Source organism: Styela clava, chromosome 11, assembly GCF_964204865.1.
Source record: "Styela clava chromosome 11, kaStyClav1.hap1.2, whole genome shotgun sequence".
Lineage (NCBI taxonomy): Eukaryota > Metazoa > Chordata > Ascidiacea > Stolidobranchia > Styelidae > Styela > Styela clava.
In genome coordinates, this window is record NC_135260.1 from 20,482,998 (window position 1) to 20,503,633 (window position 20,636).

Genomic DNA, 20,636 nt, shown 5'->3' on the forward strand with positions numbered 1-20,636 from the left:
AATGATTTGTATTTTATTATGACCAAAAAGAACACAAAAATGCATCAAAAGAGCAAATACTAGGAACGAAGAAATTCTTTACAAGGGTTTCTTTTAGTACATTTGTAGCTTGCTGTAGCTTCAGAAATGTTCACGGGATTCAAAATGACAATGAGGCAATTATATAAATTTGAGAGTTATTATCCTGGCGTTGTTCCAACGAGCAGAACAACCAACGAATTCGTTCAAATAGTGAAGAAATGTGACGTCCAAAGTCTGATTTCTGAGTGGGAGGTTTAGTATCAACTCAAGATACGAGAAATATTTATGACCATTGCGGGTATAGAAAATCTCTTGCGCGTTGTTGATTCGATGTATTTTTTATACGACCCCAACCAAAATGCGACTTACATACCTACCATTTATTGCCGAAATTATTACCTGTAAGTACATTGTTAGTATACTCTCTTGTAAGATTAATATTATATATTGGTGATCGAAATCTAAAATGATATTGGAGATCTAAACCAGGTTCGCGACTGATCTGAGAAAGATGGAACGACGGGTGCACTGCTACACATATCTCAGAAACGCTAAAGGTAAAGACAGTATGTTGTATACAGAATCAGTGCAAGAGCAGCTGATTTAAAGCATGGGTTAGGATAAATCTCCAGACAAATTAATGGTCATATCAGCATATGAAGTCGAATTGATGGCAACATTGGTGATTCGTGCACGAGGTTCTCGCAGTAATGGTATCACATTAAGTAGGAGTATTTTGTAAGATTGTTGTATACTTCTGCATATTCATAATCATATTTCAAGCAGAAAACCTTCATAAATGAGCACAAGGGTATACCATACACGATGATTATCGGACCAAATCGCTCAATATACCCTTTGTATTCTGTATGAGTCACCTTGATTCATTTCACGGGTCAATTTGTGAGGATACAAGTTGGAGTGACGTCTCTCTGACCTAACACGGAACTGGTGCAATCGATTATACATAATAATAAGACAAACAGAATATCAGTTATCGCGCCTATCTGTTATTAACACAAATGCGGAATCATTCTGTCAACTGATTACATTGTGCAACACTCAAATATAGAAGCTGTCACAGGAACTCTGACGAATTATTTTAGTGACATATGTTGATACTCTGCCATTCGCTTGCTTATTGCTAGTACGTGACGCGTATTTAATATGTATAATCAAAAGGTCAATTTGGTTGAAATGGTACGTGTCAATTTAGCAGTCCAACTTCAGCTATTGTAAATAAAAATTGACTATAGGATGCACTACTAAATACTTGAGTTGAACTTTATTATTATTGCAAATATTTGATGCTCTACTCATTATTAGGACGGGGTATGTCAGAATACCTGATAATTTCAGAATCGAATCGAATATTTTTTCAAATCGAATACTTGAATACATTTATATATCGGAAGATATATAAATTATCAACAACTAAGTAGTTGTATGTGACTTTTTTCATTGTAATAAGCCCTCCTGACAAATTAATTGCTAAAAACATGGAGTTCATTACTCAGTCAGTTCACTGAGTTGTCACATCCAATGAGAAACATGTTTCATCAACAATTCACTATGAAGAAAGGAGTCAAAATTGCATTCTAAAAATTGAAGGATTCACATCGACTTCTGGCAGACAAAAAATAAACAAGACGATGGCGATTTTAAATTTGAAAGGATTCAAATAATTTGCTATTCGATTCGAATATTCAATTCGAAATACCCAAACAGACTTTTCCTTAAGCGGGGAGAGAATATCATAATAAAGCTTTTTTCATAATGAGAAAAATTGTGGAAAATATGCATAAATCTTACCACGAAAGTTTCAATTCTTGGTGCAATAAATCTTGAAATGAAAATCGTAAATGTAAGAGAGTGTGGCACCTCCGCTGATAATTCCTTTATTATATGCAATTGGTAAATTACAGTGTCATTCGTTATGTGTCATATTGTACATCATACCTGCATTTATTCAGAATTCGCAAATTTGCTCTTAATCATATCTAATTGAGGGAATATGATCATTGGCGCATGAAATATAGGTGACTGGTGATCTATTTTTCTCATATGTTTGCAGGGGGTGCAGGAATGAATAATGTTTATTATTCAAAAAGTATTACATTTTCTCTATAAACACGCAAAAGAGTAAATACCCAGTGCAGTACTCAAAAGTTAGCATGCAGGCAAAAAAATTGTAATGTTGGTATTTGGTTTTCACGCGATTTTCAAAGTAAATTTTTCAAAGTTCGATTATTTACAATAAACTAACTCCGAGTCCACACAGTTCCACGATAGAGACACTTATACATGATGGAAAACAATCTAACAGCATATGCCGACGAACTGTATACCATATCATACTGTCTCGAGCAAACTAAACTTTTGCTAAATTAAGGTCCATTGTAATTTAACATGAATCAGTCAGTAGAAGGTGAGGGTATGTACAACTTAGATTATTGTTATTTACTTAATGATTTAGTTTTTAACTATCAATGAAACAAAAAACGAAATTGGTAGCGGAGTACATGTTTCTGACAGAGTGTGTCTTTTGGGAAACGACTCTTGTTGGCTGATAGAATAGAATATTGTAAAATATTTAGTCTATGTAAAAGTATATGTATCATAAATCAATTCTTTATTCTTGATACCCAAAAATATCAAATGATCTATTTTCATGAATCTACTTGTCCAGCCTTCCAGCACGTTTAGACTTGATCAATTTTAAAACTCAGTTTTAAACTACATGTTTTACAATTTAATACAAAAACTTGTATGATATCATGGTTTTGCTACATGCAAAAGTTCAGTCTAACAAATCATGTGTGTGTCATCGTGATATATTTTAGTGTGACGATGCAGTACGTTATTAAACATACTGCATCTTACACGAGCAGAACATCGATTAAAAAAAGCATTACTAAGTGATGTAAGATAACGGATTGCGATTGTTAGCGTCTTACTTAAACTCTTTAAGTTTGAGCATCAAGGTATGAGCCAGCGGTAGTAATGATTTGTTAGCAAGAGGGCTGCATTTTTTGAGTGTTGAATGCATTTCATCGTTAATATAATATGTTCATTACAAAGTAATATCGGGCACATCTTCGGGCCCCGTCGGATAGTTTCACACTATTGAATATCGTGCACATGATCAGTTATACTCATCAAATATTATGTTTTTATGAGGCGTTTTCACTACTTGACTTCAAACGGAGCTCTGTGAAAAAAAATCAATCAATTTATTGGATCTAAAATATTAAAACTTTCGGAAAAGATAACGCAGACGGAAGTTGACAAATCGCCAAAACGCCAGGAAGTTCAGAAGAAGTTTATCAGGACCAGTCATTTTTTAGGCAAAGACGGTGTTAAATTGTTCATGTACGATTGCGCATTCAATTTACAAATGCAATGCAGTAAATAACTTCAAGCTCAACAACACAGAATAAATTATTGCGCTTTCTAGAATAGTGAAGTTTGAAAAGTATTGAAATCTTTTACCTTTACAGCAGCAGATTATTGTTCTTAAACACAAATTATCTAACATGATCGGATGAGGCGGAAACGCGTATTTTATTTCGCAAAAACTACACATATCACAGACAATAATGATATTACGGGTACGCAGTTAAAATTGTGAGTAGTTACGAGCGGAGAGTTGTTCACTATAGGGCAAATCATATAATTGTAAATAATATAGTGACAATATATACATGTGAACGTGTTCAGGGCATATCGATGAACACAAGCATCGGGAACTAAGAGATCGGTCCATCGCGCCGACGAATTCTTTTTCCTTTTTGCCAATATATACTATTTTTATATTGATCTTTAGCTTTTTGACGTCAACCATGAACATGCCATACATCGTGATATTTCCCTTTCGAAGTAAGACTTTATGCGTGGAAGGTCATGTGGTTCAACTGTAACTGAACTGTAACATTGCCTCTGAAATATGTTTCGTTGTGCCTCTACGTTAATATTCGATTTTAAAAAGCAAGAAAATATTTTGTTGATGCAAAACAATTTCATTTCAATATGTTCAAGTATTCAGTATTAGAAAATTGAACTTTGTAAAAATTTCGAAATTCTAGAAAAGTGAATTGTTAAAAGAAGGGGAAAAAAGTTTAATTTAGTGAAACACTTTTGAATTCTAAACACCTCCAATAGGTATGTTAACCCAAGTATGGAAATATCGTCTCCGAATATTGACAACTACCTCTTTAGACAAATAGAAATTTGAACAGTCAATAAAATAAAACGTGATTCAATGATATATTTATAAATGTATCTAAGTGCCGGGTAGGTTAAACATAATAGGTAAAATTGACGTGCACATATGGCTATACATTTCCTAAGTGAGCAATGTAATGTTTGCAATCGTATTTGCATTTTATTGAAGATATACTGCAATAAAGTATACGATTTAGAGAAAAAATAATTTCAGTGAGATATTGTCATCAAGACTTTTGAATTTTTATTCCAATTGCTTTCCGCGTGCAAATGGCCATTTACCTAAATTAGCATAAGTTAACATATTGTTATTTTACGTCACAGAAAGCTGTATTTAAATATGCTCATTATTAGGTGTTAAGATCCTATAAAAAGGCTTCACGAATTCAATGGCAACAAGTGCAGATTATGATATTGTTCCTACGTCCCCACCAGGAAGTGATAGCAGTCATTCAAATTCCCCCACAGATAGAACACGATTAGTGTCGAACGGGGTGCACGAACGACCACACAATCCTGATGTCGAGCAATGGTTTTTTTCTTCACCAGTAACAAACTTGATACCTGGAATAAGGCGATTTCATTCTCCAAGAATATATGCTCGATCAGCAAGTCCAGTTCCAAATTCTTCACCTCAACTTGTTCGCAGTGTTTCTGAAGGTGTCGGAATAAATACTCGTTGGCAGCGCGATAGGAAACATATTACTGACATCGGACCTCCAAAATCATCGTCGGTTATTATGCAAAACACCACAAGGAGTCCTACAGAAAGCAGTTTACCAGGTTGGTAAAACTAGAACTCAGCCGTGTATTTTTTGTAGCACACATTAACTAAAAAACCTTTCGCGGATTTAGCTAGATTTTGCAAGAAATCAAATAATATTTTTCACACTTATAGTTGTTTATGAATGTTGTCCTTTTGAATATATTTGCTTGAACAAGCTCAAGCTTTGTCCATCATACATAATTATATTTTTTTGATCTACGAAAATCGCGATTTTCTTTATTTGGCTAATAAGCCTTGTAAATTACGATAAATATTCGTAGCCAACAATTTGTTTGGCTTTACTTCCACGTTCTCGATTCAGACTCAAATCGAAGGTGATATCTGCGTTTGTATCCGAAGGTTATTGTGACCTACATATATCTATTTATCTGTGATTGTTCCTTATATAATTTTATTAGATGATAGACGATACCAGACTGCAACTTCGGTGCGTCTAGATTCTCATCACCACCATGTTCGCAATACATCTATGAGTGACGCAGGATCGTCGGGAATATTTCGTACTGCATCTATTTTAAGTGAAATCAGACCAGGAGCCATTGTAAGCAGATCTTCTACCCGGAGAAGTTTTGGTCGTGAATGGACACGTAGCCACTGGGAAAAAGTTAGAGATCTTGGTGAGTGTTAGATATTGATATTTAATTGTTTCGTTATTACCTCATTTCTCGCCTACACATTAGAGAAATTAGGAAATGCAGACAATTTACATCACAGATGTACGTGGGAATTGGGCGTTTGGATACGCGCGCAGTGGTATCCTATACATACAAGGCGTGTGCTAGCTAATCGAATACTTATATAAAAAAAAGTAGCAAAACTGAAAGTTATTTTTGTCGGGCCTGTACGTCGCTGACGCATATTAATTATATACGTGTGGATATCTGTAAAATGTTACATTCGTCAAAATTTTTGATGAATAGATCTGGAAACTTATTTTCGGTCAAACGTTTTATACCTGATGTGTCAACAAATATAGTGACATTTTTCTATAGTATAATTGGCATGAAACAAGTCACGAAGTCGACAATTGGGCAAAATTCCCAAATTTTTAAATTAATGATCAGCCAAGCTGAAACTGAGCTATGAAAGCAATAATTCCCTATTCAAAATACATGCACATGGTCGCGCAAAGCCGCGAACGCAAATTCAGAGAATGAAAGAGTATAATTCCTTTTTAGTAAGTTATATTTGTAAGGTGAAATGTTTCGATTATGTGAAAAGAATGTTACAAATAATAGTGAAAGATATGGAAATAACATCAACAAAATTACATTTCTATTCAATTCAAGAGTCTTGCTGCACACTTACACAAATATATTTCTGTAACGTTTCGTCTGACCAAGGTCAGACTTCTTCAGACAAGCATTTTACAACTATGACAAGAAATGCAATTGCATGCACATAAATAATGGTATCAAAATTTGGGTTAGAGAAAAATAACTAAGATTGGGACAGTGCCAGAACAATAGGAGAGCTAAATTTGAATTATAATCATAATATAACATAATATAATTCAAATTTAGCTCTCCTATTGTCAGGGCACTGTCCCAATCTTGGTTATTTTTCTCTAACCCAAATTTTGATAAAAAAAAATTTTTAAATTAAAAAATTTGCATTCGAAAAATGTCCAGGAAATTATCGGAATATTAATTTTGAGAGAGGTAAAAATATTTTCTGCGATCAATTAGACATCATGACGACTCCGAATTCTGTCAATACGAATAAATTATTCTGAAAATGTTTGCGTCGTCATAAAACGTGACAACTGAGCATAATGAGTAAATATAAAAATACAGTACTATCAATTTCCAAGAGACCGAAAACTCTGTTCGGTTCCGTGTTTCGAAAATCGATACTAAAGACCCAGACATATATATATGAAAAACCAGCCTGACTAGAAATCATTAACGACACGCTTGGTGAGGATAATTATGACTGATATTATTACATAAAAGTATAATGTTCCCAATCTGTAGTCAACTTTCAAACAACAAACAAACTTTGGCGCTCCAGAAGTGTGTGAACCAATATGGAGGTAACTAATTTTGTTCGCCTACTTTACATCAAGTAGTGTACATGAACTGATTACTATGGGCAGGGGGTATATTTACTTGGCTTACACAGACAGTCCCCGAACTTGTAATAGAACTAAAATATTGAAAATAGGAATAAAATTATGGCCTAACGCCCTAACCTTAACCTGGAAACACATACTACGGGAGTACCCAAACTTTTGATAATCCCAGTCAGTAAAGCAGAGCGGATATATTGAACTTCCTGCCTAAAGTGTGGTTACGTACATTCGGTGCTTTTGCATGACGTCATAATCAATTTTGTCTCTTTGTCTTATCGATCGCCTAACCGTGATTTTTCCCAATATTAAAAAAAATGCTCCAAGCCATACCAAAATATTTAAATATTCGCAGAAGGATAAAATACCTAATAATTGAAAACTTCAAGCTGATAATTTTTCACAAAAGAAAGATAATAAAATCTGTAAATTTTGTCACGTCTGCGGCCCATTGGCGTGAATATACGACGATAAATGGAATTGCGAAACTCAGGGGTTGCTTTTGAATAATATATTTCTTGCCATGGATACCAGGTGAATTCGACAAGATAAATGTTTATCCAATATGTCGTGAAGATAGGACTTATCTATAGCCCACAACAGTGGCGTAGCAAGACTCTCGTGGGCCCCCCGCAAAAATATTTTGTGGAAATGACCCTAAAAACTCTCGGACATAAGCTAAAACAAAGTTTTTTTTCATTTCGTCAAAAATCATAACATGTCGCTATAAAAAGGCTATGATTACCCTAAACTCATCCACCATCTTCGTCATATCAATTTTTTCAATTTGCTTCAAAAATCAGTAACTTACCTGTGATAATTGTCGTGTAAGTATTGGAAGAAAATTCAGTCGCGCCGGCGCCATCACTTTTGGAGATTGAACACGCATCTGGTTTTCTACCGATACCACCGGTGCTAGGCATAATTCCTCCTCAGTTACGTTCGGTATTCCCAAGTCTAATTGTTTCAATTTTGGTTTAAATATTTCGTTTATCTTGGTTACTTTAATTTTTTTCATACGTTCTTCCTCTTCTGCCCTTCATTCTTCGTTTTTGTGCGCCACTAAGAGGTTTTGCTTTCGACATCAATCTGACAGCCTTCGTAATTGTGCCGGTGGCCGGTGGGATCAAACCACACGACACCGAAAATCGACGACTCCGGTATTGTTACATAACAAAACGATTTGAGCAGAACTAACATCAACATTATAAGATGTGCATTACTGCTTTTGCAATGCAGCTTTTGGTTTGCGGCTTAAATTTCTGAATTTTAACCGCTTGGGGCCCCTTTTCGCTGTGCTACAGAACCCCCCCAATGGGGGTGGATGCTGCGCCACTTGCCCACAATGCATCTGAAATCGAAATCGAGCTTTTTGAGTAGTCTTTTTTTCTTGTTACTCGAGGCCTGTCGAACTTGCTTAAATGAAACCAAAAAAGACAGCAAAAGTTAAAACAGCTGAAACATGTTATGTTTTTTACATTTTTTGTCACCAACTTCATGGTATGAACAATAGCCTAACTACGACCTACGTCAACTGGTCAAAAGTACCTTCCTACGTAAAAATCGCTTGTCTAAAATTGATCAAACAGAACCTGTGGAGTGATGTAAAACTTAAATTTTTTCATATATATATATATACAAATTATATTTAAGTTGCGAAGTAATATTTCGTTCATTTTGTGTATTACAGAACAGGAATCAGAACGAGCAAGACGATGTTCAAAACTATCGAGTGGATTCGCTCCTTTAATGGTTTTTGGGGGCTTAGTGTTCATATGTATTGGAGTCAGTGCAACCACTAACAACGGCAAAGATCGAGAAAAACTGCAACAACTTAGCGCAGCTCCTATGGCCATGGGTGTTTTCATGCTTGCTCTCGGAATATTTCTCATCGGGTCTTGGTTTGGTTGCCGAGGGAGGGCGAAAGGTCTTGAACAACAGTTACTTCATGGTTCGCGTAGAAATTCTCTAGACGAAAATGTGGTGCAAAGTTTCATTTCCAAACTGTATTCAAATCCCGGTGCAAATCGCCGACAGCAAGCGTCGCCTACACTTCCTGGAGTCACTCTCGATGGTGTGGACGTTCTTAAACCTCTGTCAGATACCGAGATAAGAGGTGAACGACAGAAGTTTCATGACTCGTCAGCGGAGCATCCTAACTGTTGTACTCATTGTGGTGCCAGTAACACCTCAACCCAGGTTATTTTAGAAACAGCTATTTAGCATCATGTCTGCAATCTAAACAATTCCCCTGAAGCTAAAAATGGCTGGGTTCCTTTTGAGATGTTGAAGCCTGGATCCCAGCGGTACCAAAGACACCGAATTGCAGATATTTCATTCCATCCCGAATTATCTTTTGGTGTAAACCGTCGCTTTGATAAAGTTGTGGGTATCAGTTTTTGATGATGCGTGGCACCATCAATATGACTCATGACAAGGTACGATACCGTAAGCGGTCATTCTGACAGAACTTGCAGTTGGGCAGGTTTTATGCTTTAATGCCCCACACGCACTGCTGTAAACGCCATATAAAAATCGCATATTTTAGCTCGAGCATGCTCGAACATGCAATTTTCTGAAGGTTTTCACTACTTATTTTTACCAATATTATGGTTTACAAATTGCGCTTCCAATACTCTTTCTTTATTACACTATCGTGTATTTATTTGTTTTTATATTTCCTCACTTTATTTGAATTTAACATAAATGAATATAGTGCAATCATTAACGTCCTGGAATATATTAGATAAATCTCTATTATTTCACGGTTGTGATTTAGAACTGGAGGAGCCGAGGGTGATAGAATAAATACGAGCAGCGATTCAACGTGACAAGACAAAAAATTGAAGCTAATCGCTATATTCCTGTTAAGTAAATGTGGTATAGTTCGTGGTACAATTATAAATGGATTTCCCGCGCTGAATACCTCACAGCCGTACAGAATATGTTCTGTATACCTTCCGGAACTTTTATTTTTGGTAAGGATATACTGGAACAAAAGCAAAATTTTTTTTCTTCTGATTTATTAGGGAGGATGTCAACTAAGCGGTCGGAGAAACTCGAAAATATTGTGTGGTCATGGTATAACAACATCCAACCAATTTGACCTCTTGACTTTGACCATTAGGTCGTAGACTAACGGCGACGTGTACCACTATATATACATTGTAGAAAAATGGTTTAAAGTGAATATATGAAGTGGAATTTATGCTATATTCTGGGTCAGGATAGATATAATACTTTATCAAAAGATAAGACCATTCATAGTCATACTGAGTGAGAATCATACAACTGGGAAGTGCGAGACATGTAGGGTGCATATTTTCAATACACCTGTGGTTGCTGATGTATGCCACACTAACAGACCTCGTAACGGCGAGAAGCTAAATTATACCATCAACATTTCAATGTAAAACATTTGAATTCTGGGATGGACAATGTCGGCATCATCAAGAGGTGCCCAGATTTGAAAAAATCCTTCAGATGTTCATGCCTTTAATCTTTACCGTTTAACTGAGAGAATAGACAAACCTTGCCATGACTTTGTTGGGGCTTAGCCTTAGGCAATACCGACAAATTCAAACGAAAATTGAACAAACGACAAACCTCATTATACAAGTTTTCTTACAGCAAGACTCATTTCCGCTTGAAAATATAATAATAAAAGAGAGCTATTACTGACGCGCCAAAGGGCGCTATCGCATCCCAGCAATAGAGCAATCAGCAGGCACTGCTCAATACGAGACATGGGATAAGAACAATGATAAAAACTAGGCGCAAGCTTAGTTATAAAATAAAATAAGCTAATTGAAGAGACAATTCGTCGCTGGTGAAGATTTTGCAAGCGGAAGACTAGTTTTGGATAGAGATGTACCGATACCACTTTTGTGGCCGATACCGATGCGCATACCAACTAAAAACGCCGATACCGATAAGCCGATATTCCAAAATGTCTATATCGCCGATATTCCGATACTATGTAAATATTACCTCACGTGTGCAGGGCAGACGGGTTAAAACACTTGTCTTTGAGCATTATTCATACTACACATTATTTCAGATTGAAGGGATATAATTATCACATCATATGAAATTAGAAAACTTATAGGCAGGGATGTCCAATTCGAATTTATTATTAATAACGCGACCTTCGCATTCGCATCGTATTATAAGAATATCGAATATCGCCCACACATTGTAGCGCCGCCGTCCAAGTTTTACTTGAAAACATTTCACATATGTTTTGTTTTATCGTAATCGTGCGTCGCGACAATATATTACAGTCGACATGAGGGGATTTCAATCAACGCTGGCGAGAAATACCTATAACACGTCGAGGATGTTTCTGATTTTATTATTTCATAATATATCGCAGATATTATCGTATATTTCGAGATTGTCTGAGCGGCCACGGCAATAAATATATGACGAAATTGTATGGTTATACAAAATTAAAATTAATGGAATCCCAATATTTAAACCTGTGTAGAGAGATAATGGAGTCGAAGTTTAGCTTAAAGATGTCGATGGACTAAATGACATGGACATCTTACATGGACCCAGCCTTACAAAAAGTATTTACTGTATTTTTAATTTCACCCAATATATCAAAGGGCGAGCTTTTGCTAAAATATTGACCTAAATCAAAAATTTTAGGTATCATTCTCTTATTAAATGACAATTGTCCTGCTATATGCATTTACAATCAGTCATGCTTCCAATGCAAAGCTCATATTGTCTTTTCTGACCATGACTTCTTTATTACCTATTTACTACTATGAATTGTTTCTTTTTACATATTTGATTCATCTCTGATTGACCCACTGTGTGAATGAGAGGATATCATGTAAGAAGAAACCATGCATAGTTCATGCACTGTGATGTCATGTAAAATAGTCAGTTATATATTGGTAATATTTGAGCCTGATCTAAGTTACTAAGATCTTGGTCACTGGCACCCTTAATAACATCATTTTAATGTTAAACCATTGTTACAGACAAAGTTTCTTTGTTTTATTTGGCATATATTTGACCCGGGGTTATTTCGAGAGAAATCGGTCATTGCACTTTTGTCGAATGACCGCTAATAAACTACTCCCTTCAAGGCGATTGCACCATCTGTTCGTGGGTAGGAATAGGCCTGTCGGCGGGAACAAAGTCTTTTATCGATTTTTCTTTTCTCTCGTTTTTGTGTTTGTTTATTATTTCAAATCATTGCCAGTCGGCTGTTTACAATTTATTTGTGCTAAGAGTTTGCCGGTTAGTCTGTTAGTAATGCTAATTCATATGCCGTAATGAGCGGATTTATTCGCTTGTCTTTAAGTTAAATAATAGGGTTTGATTTGTTTTCATATTGTAATGTTGCTATTGTTTGCATCTTTAGAATTAAGTATGTTATTAACCTGCCTGTTGGGTTGGTCGTAAACTTTAGCAACCCTCAACCTCAACCTCAACATAACTTTATTTGGACGTCTACATTCTACAATACTGTGATCGTTTGTGTCTCTACAATACTGGAATTATTTGTTCTTATCATCACACAATTTCGTCGTTTATTTATTCGTCTATATCGTACTTGTGCATGTAGACTGGTATTTTATCGACTGCATTACATTTCGTTCATATTCAAAGTTGTGGAGTTGTTAATTATCGAGAAACCTGGCAGGTTATATACATCAGGGGAAGTTAATAGCGCGAAGTGTCACCGCCCAACATGTTATAGGCTTCTTGTAGAGCCTCATCATAAGTGTTAAGTCGCTTATAATCTACATTTGTTGCTAAAATATTGGCTTCGTGACACTCGCCGTTCGTGGATACTTCGATCCTGTGAACTCTATCTTCGATTGAAAGGAAATTTAAGCGTCTCTGCATTTATCGAAATGTCGTCGTCTCGGACATCTAGAACATCGTCGTTGAAGTCTGATCAAACCATGTCCGAGCGTAATCTACGTTTAGTGCAATTAAAGTTGGAGCGGGCGAAGAAGGAAGCTGCGCTTGAGAGCGAACGTGTCGAACATGAACTTGAACTTGAGCGCAAACGTGTCCAACATAGACTTCAAATCAAACGAAGTATATTGGATGCCGAAACGGAAGCAGAACAAGCGAAGATAGAATTGGAAAGCGTCGCGGCAAGATCAAGCAAAGGCTCAACGCCGGATGATGAAGAAGAAGATGTGGAATCCTTTACTACCTTATCACCGAAGAGATTGATGGAATACGTGAAGACACCAGGGGGGAAGGGACTGTTTTCTGTGCCAAGTCATGATGCACAAATAATAAATAAACATGATGATAAATCGGAAATATTAGATTTTAATGAGGATTGTAACAGGAGTATTTTCAAAATTGTAAATACGGATCAGGATAAACATTCTACTGCGGAAGAAATTGTACAGCGGCCTATTTGCATGTTGGATCCAGGCATACCTATCCATTACTCAAGCCCGGAGCATGAGGTGCCTGTGACTCAGAAGATATTGGTGAGTCCTATTTTACCTGATAATTGCGAGCAACCACTAGATCCACAGATTAGTGTGGAGCAATTATTGTTGCCTAATTACGTCAAGCCAGAGATTAAGCCTGATTTCAAATCTGCCAAGCATGATATCGTGTATGATGATGTTAGGGCAGGCATGAGGGCGCCAGATGTGGCCAAGCCTTTTGCTACTGAAATGCCTAACATGACACTGAATGCTGTAGCGCAATTGACCAGGGCGATGATGGCGGGCATGACTGATGTGGCAAATATAATCAAGCAGGGATTCACATTACCTCAGATTAAGCTTTCTGTATTTGACGGGAACGTACTAAAATATCCTGAATTCGTTCGTGAATTCAATAACTATATTGGATCATGCAAACTGGACACTGCTACAAAATTAAATTATCTAATATCTCATTGCACTGGTGAAGCAAAGGAAGCTATAAAATCATGTGGAAATTTACCATCAGAAGAGGGATACAATTTGGCTCGTAATATTCTTCATAAAAATTATGGTCAAACTCATTTAATTATTGACACACATCTTAATTTGTTGTGTGAGGGACCCGCAATAAAAGTTAATGACATTGAAGCTTGGGATAAATTGCTTACTCAAGCAAGAAGTACATTTATAACATTTTCACAATTCGGTATTAGATCCAATTTGGATGACTTAACTGTACTAAGGAAAATTGTCAAAAGGTTTCCATCTCAGCAATTGTGGAAATTTGCAAATTTGGCCAACGATCGTTATAATGCTGGAGATTTGGTAAACTTCGATACACTGTTATCATTTATGGAATCTGTGTCAAATGTCAATCGATCAGGATTTGGCAAACTTGCTCGTGAATCACAAAGGAAGAAGAGAGTTGACGACTTGGGAGGTACTCGTAGTAATCGCAAGGTGTCATCCTTTCTCATATCCGAAGAAAACTCTAGTAAGGACATTCCAAAACGTAAAAGTCATGAGTTGAAGTGCATGATGTGTGACGGTAGTCATCGATTGTGGAATTGTGCAAAATTCAAAGAAAAAGAAGTTTCATTCAGACACAGGTTTGTGCGACAGAAGAATATCTGTTTTAATTGTTTGATTCCTGGTCACTGGACAAGCCGGTGTCAATCGAAAATTCACTGTAGAGTGGAAGGCTGTGATCTAAAACATCATACACTGTTACACTTTAAGCATTCAAAAAATGGACAAACAAACTCTAAAGTTGACTTGCGTAACTCAACTGACGACACTCAGTCTGAGAAACATGAAGTCAGTAGTTATTCATCATCGAAGGAGGCCGGGTCTGAACCAGCTGAAGAGACTGGGGCTCATGTTTCATCATCATTTTGTTCATCAAGGGAGACAGCATCACATATTCGTAGGAAGGTAGTACCAGTTAGATGTTGGGGATCGGATGGCCGATCTTGCGACACGTATGCCTTTCTAGATGATGGTTCTGATGTATCGCTATGTACAAATGATTTGATGAAGAGGCTTGGCATAAAAGGTATCAAAGATGAAATTGTTTTGAAAACCTTGGGTGGTGTCGTTAAGACTGACAGTGCTCGAGTATCATTGAATATCCGTGGATTGCGTGAAGTGCATTCAATTCACATCAAAGGCGTCAGAGTTCTGGATAGACTTCCATCCGATCTGGAGATTAACATTCCTTCGAATGCTGATTCGTTAAGATGCAATCACATCCAGGACTTGAATTTTCCAACGCTGGAAAATGCCAAAGTTGAGATTTTGGTAGGCGTGGATGCTCCAGAGGCGCATGTAATTTCTGGAATGAGACGCGGGAAAAAGGGTCAACCATATGCCGCAAGAACGGCTCTAGGCTGGGCGTTGTTCGGTCCTGATGATACTTACAATCAGTGTGATGAATCTCATGTTGACAACGTTTCATGGATTTCTTTGAACAATGAGAGGCTACATGAGCAAATGGAGAAAGCGTTTGAAACGGAGTTTTCAGGTTTCAATGCATACGATACTGCTCCTTCAATAGAAGATAAGGCTGCATTATCAATTATGGCAAATACCATCTGTAAAGTGGATGGTCATTATCAAGTGAGCATTCCGTGGAAAAGTAAAGACGCAGAATTGCCGAATAACATAAAAATTGCTGAGTCACGTCTCAACAATTTGAAGAAAAGATTGCTTCGTGATCCAGAATTGCATGATAAATATAAGAAGAAAATGGAAGAATACATATCGAATGGTCATGCAAGCAGAATTTCGGATAACAAGCTGGAACACACCAAAAAGACGTGGTATCTTCCTCATCACTGCACAGGAGGAAAGTTTCGGATTGTTTTTGATGCTTCTGCTAGATACCAAGACACGTCTCTTAATGACAATATTCTATGTGGACCTTCTCAAACTAATTCGCTAATTGGTGTCCTGTCAAGATTTCGACAAGAGAAGATTGCTGTGGTTGCTGATATCAAAAGTATGTATCACCAGGTTCTGGTTACACCTGAAGATCGCGAAGCTTTGAGATTTTTATGGTGGCCAGGTGGTGATCTCAAACAACCAGTAGCGGAGTATCAAATGAACGTTCATCTTTTTGGTGGAAATTGGTCGCCAAGTGTTGCATGCTACGCTTTAAGACGAGTAGCTGAAGATAATGCGAACCATGAAGATGAAGAAACCTTGAATGCTATTAGAAAGAGTTTTTATGTCGATGACTTAGAACGATCTGAGCCGACTGTTCCTCTTGCATTGAAACGAATCAAAGAAGTTTGCGGTCTATTAGAAAATGGGGGTTTCCATCTTTCGAAGTTTTCTAGCAATAGCATTGAAGTTATGAATTCTATACCTGAAGTTGACAGAGCTGTTTCATCAGTGAATTTAAATCTTGACAAAGTGTCATCGCAGAAAGTACTCGGACTGTCGTGGAATATTCCACTAGATTCCTTTGTATTTGAAGTCGATATTCAGCAGAAACCACATACTCGGAGGGGATTGCTCTCAATGCTGAGTCAAGTCTTTGATCCGTTGGGTATGCTGGGCCCATTCCTGTTGCCAATGAAGAAGTTATTGCAACGTTTGTGTGCCCAGGATCTCGGCTGGGATGATGACCTTCCTATGGATGCAATTAAACTATGGGAGAATTGGATTGGACAATTATCTGAATTGGCAAAAGTGAGGGTACCAAGATGGCTGCATGGAACTAGGTATGAATCATGCAAGATGCAGTTGCATACCTTTTGTGATGCCAGTGAATCTGGTCTTGGAGCAGTTTCATACGTAAGAGTTGTCTGCACTTCTGGAGCAGTTCAATGTGAATTTGTCGCAGGAAAATCTAGAGTAACTCCTTTAAAGGCGGTATCAATTCCTCGATTAGAACTGTGCGCAGCGGTGGTTGCAGCAAAACTAAGTGCTATGATTCAATCGGAATTGGAATATAAATTTGAAAGGATCGTCTACTGGACAGATTCAATGTCTGTTTTACAGTACATCAATAATGTGTCAACCCGATTTAAAGTTTTTGTTGCAAATCGAATTGCAACCATTCATGAACTTTCAGAGCCATCGCAGTGGCGTCATGTGGGAACGAAGGATAATCCAGCTGACGTTGCTTCGAGGGGAGTAATGCCTAGCAAATTGAACAAGTGCAACATGTGGTTTCGGGGACCAAACTTTCTTTGTGATTCGGAGGAAAACTGGCCTGAAAGACCAAAGATATTATCACAGGTTTCAGATAATGATCCAGAAACAAAATCGACACGTCAAGTGTGTGCAACAACTGGAAAATCGAAGCCAGCTCTATTCAAAATCTTGGAAAGATATTCATCATGGACGAAGCTATGTAGAAGTGTTGCCTGGTTGTGTCGCTTCAAGAAATGTTTTCTGTGGAAGTATGGTAAGAAGGATAAACCTAAATTTCATCAAATTGGATTGAGTGTTGATGAACTCAAGATGGCATCAACTAATGTCATTCGACTTGTACAAGATGAAGCATTTTCTAGTGAAGATGTGAAACTGACTAAATCATCAAGTTTGAAGAGTTTGACACCATGCTTGATCGATGGAGTAATTTGCGTTGGTGGAAGACTTCAGCGCTCAAGTTTATCTCGAGAATCGAAGCATCAACTGATTTTACCATATCATCATCATGTTACAGACTTGATAATCGACCATTATCATCATCAAGAAGGACACAGTGGTGTATTGCACATTTTGTCTGTGATCAGGGAAAAGTTTTGGATAATCAAAGGGCATTCTGCAATCAGAAATCGAATACGAAGATGTCTAAAGTGTAAAATGATGCATTCTAAGTCTGGAACACAAATTATGGCACCATTACCAGAAGTTAGAGTAACACCAGGAAATTCTCCTTTTGCAAGTACAGGAGTAGATTTGATGGGACCGGTATTGATCAAGTCTGGCCGGAGTGAAGTCAAAAGATGGGCTGCTATATTCACCTGCATGGCTACTAGAGCTCTCCATATTGAAGTTGTCAATTCTTTGGACGCATCAGCATTTCTTGAGGCCTTTGATCGTTTTACTGCAAGACGGGGTTTACCTCTGGAAGTGTTCTCTGACAATGGTACAAACTTCACTGCCTCTAACAAATATTTGAAGGAGGGTGTGGAAAGATGGAACAAGTCCGTTCATCAGAGTCTCAGCCGAAAGGAAATAAAGTGGAATTTTAACCCTCCTGCTGCCAGTCATTGGGGCGGTTGTTGGGAACGCATGATACGCTCTGTCAGAAAGGTGTTAACTGCTCTTGTTGGGGAACGGCAGCTGACGGAGGCATCTTTCTACACATTCCTGACACAAGTAGAAAGGATACTGAATAACCGACCAATCACAGCCGTTGGAGATGACCCTAAGGATTTGAAAGCGTTAACACCTGGAATGTTACTGACTGGACGTCTAGATCCTTCATATCCATCTGATATATTTCTCAAGGCTGATGGATACAGAAAATCATGGAAGATGGTTCAGTGGATGGCAGATCAATTTTGGAATCGTTGGGTGAAGGAGTATTTGCAAATACTACAGACTCGTCAAAAATGGCAACAACAAAAGAGGAATTTTGCTGTTGGAGATTTAGTGCTGGTTATGGACGAGAACTCTCCTCGTGGGTCTTGGCCTAAAGCTCTTGTGGAAGAGGTCTATCCAGATAAATATGGAAATGTTCGTCGAGTTCGCGTTAGAACAGCAAAGTCGACTTACATTCGGGACATAAGGAAGCTATGTTACTTAGAATCCCCTTGATTTGTACATATTTTGATTTACACATTTCGTTTCGAATTGCACCAAATGTTAACTAGTGATGGGAAAGAAACTTGTCTGTATTTGTTTAAATGTTTGAAAATAACTTTTGTTCAATTCGTTATTTTGAGGCCGGGAATGTTACAGACAAAGTTTCTTTGTTTTATTTGGCATATATTTGACCCGGGGTTATTTCGAGAGAAATCGGTCATTGCACTTTTGTCGAATGACCGCTAATAAACTACTCCCTTCAAGGCGATTGCACCATCTGTTCGTGGGTAGGAATAGGCCTGTCGGCGGGAACAAAGTCTTTTATCGATTTTTCTTTTCTCTCGTTTTTGTGTTTGTTTATTATTTCAAATCATTGCCAGTCGGCTGTTTACAATTTATTTGTGCTAAGAGTTTGCCGGTTAGTCTGTTAGTAATGCTAATTCATATGCCGTAATGAGCGGATTTATTCGCTTGTCTTTAAGTTAAATAATAGGGTTTGATTTGTTTTCATATTGTAATGTTGCTATTGTTTGCATCTTTAGAATTAAGTATGTTATTAACCTGCCTGTTGGGTTGGTCGTAAACTTTAGCAACCCTCAACCTCAACCTCAACCTCAACATAACTTTATTTGGACGTCTACATTCTACAATACTGTGATCGTTTGTGTCTCTACAATACTGGAATTATTTGTTCTTATCATCACACAATTTCGTCGTTTATTTATTCGTCTATATCGTACTTGTGCATGTAGACTGGTATTTTATCGACTGCATTACATTTCGTTCATATTCAAAGTTGTGGAGTTGTTAATTATCGAGAAACCTGGCAGGTTATATACATCAGGGGAAGTTAATAGCGCGAAGTGTCACCGCCCAACATGTTATAGGCTTCTTGTAGAGCCTCATCATAAGTGTTAAGTCGCTTATAATCTACAACCATATTCGATTGTAATTTTTTTTTTTTTTTATCTTTGTACATTTGGCATCGTTATGTCATAAACTGACTGACATTAGATTTTTATCAATCTACCTACCTTTGCTTTTTCCATGTTCTGTATGAAGTGGTTAGTTCCACATGTAATTTAATCCTACCTTGATCTTGTAGAATACCATTTATTCATTGATAATGTGCCTTCCAGTTACACACTGAAGTTCAATTTTCTTACCATAAAAGGTAAAATTATTTATGACTACCGGTACTACAGTTGCATGCATACCATACTACTGGTAGGCTTCCTGTTCGTGAAACTTCATTTTTACCATTGATACCTAAACAACTGTAGCCCTGCACCATACAATGTTCTACATACGACCACAGTCACTTCACAATGGTACCATTGTTACTTTGCAGCTATCGTCATGGCTACTTAGATAATTGGTGCACGGAGTCGTTTCTGGTTTTGTTGTTGTTGAAACGCGAGATTACTGGGCATACCTGGTTGGAATGCCTTGACGTATTTATATTTATTTTCAAATTAACGTATATATGATACTGTATATACACAGTTCGACTTTTTTTTTTGTTATTATTTCCTTGTTAGACTTGCTTATGGGTGCCGCTGCTCGATAACCAAATTTGGTTTCTCGCGGCTCCCCTCACCCTGAAATGCCTTTTTATTTATTTATTGCAATTTATATATCAAGTGTGCATTTAGTATGGTGAGAAAATAAACTACTGATTACTGATTACTGACACTAGCGCTTAACGATAAACAGTCAGAATTTATAACCGTGCCAAAAAGTGCGTATGCTGTTAATAAAGACGTTTATTACACTATGATTTAAAACTGGGAGCCTAGTTGCTCTTATTTTTGTGCTTGTTACCACGACAATTTATAAGTAT

The 20,636-nt window shown here is 37.2% G+C and overlaps 2 protein-coding genes across 2 annotated transcripts; both read left to right on the forward strand.

The window, feature by feature from the left end:
* Positions 1 to 4,552: 4,552 nt before the first annotated feature.
* On the forward strand, positions 4,553 to 9,863 carry LOC120347850 (uncharacterized). Its single transcript, XM_078118078.1, has 3 exons — positions 4,553 to 5,028; positions 5,431 to 5,649; positions 8,794 to 9,863. The coding sequence occupies exons 1-3, from the start codon at positions 4,635 to 4,637 to the stop codon at positions 9,324 to 9,326; spliced, it is 1,146 nt and encodes a 381-aa protein (XP_077974204.1). The 5' UTR covers positions 4,553 to 4,634; the 3' UTR covers positions 9,327 to 9,863.
* A 1,675-nt stretch (positions 9,864 to 11,538) lies between these two features.
* LOC120329661 (uncharacterized) lies at positions 11,539 to 19,659 on the forward strand. Its single transcript, XM_039396383.2, has one exon. The coding sequence runs from the start codon at positions 12,983 to 12,985 to the stop codon at positions 18,803 to 18,805; it is 5,823 nt and encodes a 1,940-aa protein (XP_039252317.2). The 5' UTR covers positions 11,539 to 12,982; the 3' UTR covers positions 18,806 to 19,659.
* Positions 19,660 to 20,636: the final 977 nt, after the last annotated feature.